The sequence below is a fragment of the Marmota marmota genome, unplaced genomic scaffold, assembly GCF_001458135.2.
Source record: "Marmota marmota marmota unplaced genomic scaffold, marMar, whole genome shotgun sequence".
Lineage (NCBI taxonomy): Eukaryota > Metazoa > Chordata > Mammalia > Rodentia > Sciuridae > Marmota > Marmota marmota.
Genome location: NW_026000242.1, coordinates 853,392 through 858,183, shown reverse-complemented (window position 1 = coordinate 858,183; position 4,792 = coordinate 853,392). Strand labels below are relative to the sequence as shown.

The 4,792-nt window shown below is 37.9% G+C and overlaps 1 protein-coding gene across 1 annotated transcript; it reads left to right on the top strand.

Moving 5' to 3' along the window:
- The first annotated feature begins 3,555 nt into the window (after positions 1 to 3,555).
- LOC107145969 (olfactory receptor 8D4) lies at positions 3,556 to 4,565 on the top strand. The gene has a single exon (XM_015490030.1). The coding sequence runs from the start codon at positions 3,591 to 3,593 to the stop codon at positions 4,524 to 4,526; it is 936 nt and encodes a 311-aa protein (XP_015345516.1). The 5' UTR covers positions 3,556 to 3,590; the 3' UTR covers positions 4,527 to 4,565.
- Positions 4,566 to 4,792: the final 227 nt, after the last annotated feature.

The following is a 4,792-nucleotide window of genomic DNA, read 5'->3' as shown; positions in this document are numbered from 1 at the left end:
AGCGATATAATCTTCAGAAGGAAGAAGGTGAGGCTTCAAGATTCCAATGTTATTGTAAGGTTATTAAAACATATTCTAAAAATCCTCTCTTGATTGTCTACATGAACTCTAGACTTTCTGCATATTTGCAGCTCAGTGAGTCCCAAGAGTAGAGGGAAGAGGCCCTGGGCATCCACCTCACACTCAGTTATGCAATAGCCACTCACTGTTCCTAGGGACTTTTGTTTCTTATCTGAATTGATCTGTGAAATCACCAGCTTTAAAAATATATTTCCAATATATTTATGAAACCTTAAGTCTGTTCACACTTGTTGGCTCATTTAATTTGTACAACAATCTGTTGAAGTATTTATTAATTTTTCCAGATTACATCATGAAGCTTGGCAGAGCCTATGATGACTCAAATATTGCACTGTGAGTTTTAGAACTGAGGTTGAAACTAAATATTATGACTCATGGTTCATTGCTTTCTTTGCTACTTTGTAACCATGGTACAACTGGGATCCCAGATTTAGGAAAATATATATTCTAGGCTTATGCTTTCTAATAGGAAAGCCACTAGTTATCAGTGGCTATTGAGCATTAAAATGTGGCTTGTTCAAATTGAGCTCTAAGTGCAAAATACTCTGTAGATTTTAGAATTTTTTCCCATACCCACCTCAAAAAAATGATAAAAATCCCATAAAAATTTTCATATAGATTATGCACTGGAGTGATAGTAATTTGTATATACTAAGTTAAGCAAAAATTCTATTAAAATTGACTTCATCTGTTTGTTTTTACTTTTAAAACAATGGGCTCCTAGGACATTTTAAATATCCCATGACTGCATTAAGTTTCTGTTGGGCAATATTAATTTAGACTCCACATTCATACAGCAATATCAATAGTCACAGTTTTAATAATACTATGGAATGCACTCAAATGTTTAAAATACCTTAATATGCTTTTAAATTCCTAAAAATATCTAAGATGTGGTCTGGGTCAATGTAGTAGACTATTTTTGGAGGGTGGGCAGATATACAGTCTAATCAAACTTTATCACTAGGCTGGCCAAGTGGTTAAAATAAGTGGATACTAGTTATCATTGCTCATTTTTATGTGAATTAAGACATGATTTGTATAACATTTCCTCCTATACACAAAAAAGATAATATAATTTGTTGTAGTAAGCTATTTGACCTGAGCATTAGTTACACAGCCATGGAATCTCTGAGTTCACATAGAAGTAACAACATGCTGAAATGTAAAACTTCATATTCTTCAGCCAAGAAGGCTTTTCAAGGATGGGCTTGGCAGGATCAGGTAATGCTTTCTGTCACTGAGAGGAAGCAAGAAAATTTCAACTTTAAGAGAAAATAATCTAAAATAGCATCTCTCGAACTGTTATGTGCACACAGATCATGGAAGGATCTTGTTAAAATGTGGATTCTAATGTGGTAGCTGTGAGGTAGGACCTTAGATGCTGTAATCCTAACAAGTTCTTAAGTGCTGATGTTGTTGATCCATGATCCACACTGAGTAGCCTTAAGGACCGGAAGCACAGAAATGCTTTGGGAAGTTGGAAACATAGGGAAGAGGAATCCCAACTAGCTTGAATAGGAGCAGACGTGTGCATGGCACTGGAATTAAATAAAAACATGGGCAGGAGGAAAGACATTGTGCTTTAATAGAAATCCCAGAAGGATTAGGGAAATGTGGGACAAATAGAAATAATATTGAGATTGGTCACTGCATTTGTGACATTCAGCACAGATTAAGGACTCATGAGATTAAAGACAAAGAACTGAGCATAGGATCTTCTTGAACTTTGGATATTTCTCTCTATGTTGTCTCTGTGATTACATATGCACATACAGACCGGCAAGGGATGATGGGAAAGGAAGACCCCAGGGTATTTCAGTAACAGGCCAAGGCAAAAGGATACACTCTTTTTCTCAGGATTCCCCATCTTCATCCCTTAGGACAAGAGAAGATCAGACACACAGGACATGTGTTTTGTAGAATTTGGAAATCTGCTCAGAGAACAGCTGTTTGGTGTCAAGAAGCTTCTTTGTTTTAAACTGAGAGAGGGATCTAGGAAATAAGAAAGAATTTCCTGCATCCTTGGAATTCAAGGGGTCAAAGGAAGTGTTCCTTGTCCTAACAAGGCAGGCAGGCAGTAATTCATTAGAAGCAAGAAGATAAGAACAGTTTCTTTTTTTTAAAAAAAAAATTTTTTTGGGGGGTGCTGAGGATTGAACCTGGAAGGACTTGACCACTGAGCCACACCCTCAGCCCTTTTATTTTTTATTTTGAGATAGGGTCTTGCTAAGTTGCTAAGGGCTACACTAAATTGTTGAGGCTGGCCTCAAACTTGTGATCCTCCTGCTTTAGCTTCCTGAGTCACTAGAATTATAGGCATGCCCCTCATGTCCCAGTAACAACATCTTCTTGAAGAGCCAGGGAAAACGGAAAATCCTAGACTGGGCAAGTTAAAAAACTTCTGGCTCAGATATATGAGAAAGGCTCATAACCTTTGGGCAAACATAAGACTGCTCTGTGAGTAGCCCATCACTTAAAAAAAAAAAAAAGTGGTCAGATTTTTCAGAGACAAGGCCATACTTGAATTCAGAGCAGGCAACTCCAAGATGGTGCCATCTGTGCCCTTCCTGAAAACAGGACAAGGTAGAGACAGGAAGTGCTATGTGGAAGCCTCCAGGTGGGCTCTGAGCATTATGTTGTCTTGGGTGGCCTTGGTGAGAAAGGGAGGCTTAGCCCAGATGGCAACTGGAGGTTCAAAAGGCAGAAACAGTTTTGGTAGGTCAGTCTTCTACCATCATCCATCTTTACTGAAATCTAAGAGGAGTAAACTTCCTGCCTGGATATCCATTTACAATTAGATTACAAATAGAACACACAAATGAAAACATGGCTTCCTACAACATGCCAAGTCACAGTAGTGCTGTGATATGTTTTAAAAAGAGGGGTACAGATACTCTGTCATTAAATAAGTTTGGGAGATATATGTCACATAGTAATCCTTCAGGAGGCCTGAGCCATCCTTCACTTACAAAATCCTGTTCAACTCTGTATAATTCAGAATATTTGAATTTATGATTCATTTCATATAGTGCCCATTAACATCTTCCTCGAATTAATATTCTGCTGACTAACACTGGAGGCCTTGGTATAGAAAATCATAATTGATCTTAGCAACAGATAAGTTCCATATAGAAATCTTGGAAGTAGGTTTTGTTCTTGTCAAATGTGTCAATGGCAAAAATATGCTCGTCCCGTCCTTCTTTATGTACCTCTTTTACTGATTTGCTTTAGAAAATGTACCCCACAATCTTTAGTGTCATTCTTGTCTCTAACCCTGTGGTGAAAATTTTTGCCCTTTGCTAAAAGTACTCGAGACTCGGGAATGTGTATTGATGGTTCATAAAATCTGTGGTAGGTAGATGCTTTCTGATTTCATTTTAACTAACACAAAGTCAGTGTTTTCACAGCTAGAAATACCTTAGCTGCAGGGAACTGGGAAAAAGCTGGGATTCTGCCTGTATAATTTGATTTTTGCCCTCTCTTCTCCACAGATTCCTCCAAGGAGAATGGGTATAAGAAACCATTCTGTGGTGACTGAGTTTCTTCTTTTAGGATTGACTGAACAACCAGAGCTTCAGCTGCCCCTTTTCTGCCTCTTTTTAGGGATTTACCTAGTAACCACGGTAGGAAATCTTGGCATGATCATGATAATTAGGTTGAATTCTCAACTTCACACTCCCATGTACTATTTTCTCAGTCGTTTGTCTTTTTTAGATTTCTGCTATTCTTCTGTCATTATCCCCAAAATGCTGGCAGGGTTTTTACACAGGGATAAAGCCATCTCCTATTCTGGGTGCATGACTCAACTGTTTTTTTTCTGCATTTTTGTCATTTCTGAGTGCTACATGTTGGCAGCCATGGCCTGTGATCGCTATGTGGCCATCTGCGACCCGCTACTCTATAATGTTATCATGTCCCCTCGGGTCTGTTCTCTGCTTGTGGCTGCTGTTTTCTCAGTAGGCTTCACTGATGCTGTGATTCATGGAGGTTGTATATTAAGGTTGTCTTTCTGTGGATCAAACATTATTAGACATTATTTCTGTGACATTGTTCCTCTTATTAAACTCTCCTGTTCCAGCACTTATATTGATGAGCTTTTAATTTTTATCATTGGTGGATTTAACATGGTAGCCACAAGTGTGACAATCGTCATTTCATATGCTTTTATTCTTACCAGCATCCTCGGCATCCACTCTAAAGAGGGCAGGTCCAAAGCCTTTAGCACCTGCAGCTCTCACCTGACTGCCGTTCTTATATTTTATGGGTCTCTCATGTCTATGTATCTCAAACCTGCTTCCAGCAGTTCATTCATCCAGGAGAAAGTGTCCTCAGTATTTTACACCACAGTGATTCCCATGTTGAATCCCCTGATATATAGTCTGAGGAACAAGGAAGTGAAAGCTGCACTGATGAAACTTTTAAGAAAGAAAATATCTTCATAATGAATATGCTCTTTATTAAGATATATGTGTGTGTTCGTAAGCATGTTTTTTCCCCAAATGTTACACTTTTAATTGTAGACACAGCTCCTATATTGAGTTTTACAAAAAAGCATGCTTTAAAACATGAATCCAAACAGTGTTCAATATAATGTGGTATAAGAACAACATTTAACATAATTCAACTGCTTTAATCTAAATATGCTTACTGTGTAGGTACATCCTTCAATATAACTAACGTGAGAAAAGCTGAAAATTGTTTAACAGTT

Coding starts and splice junctions, on each gene's coding strand:
- LOC107145969 (XM_015490030.1), top strand. CDS start 3,591: ATGGGTATAAGAAACCATTCTGTGGTGACTGAGTTTCTTCTTTTAGGA.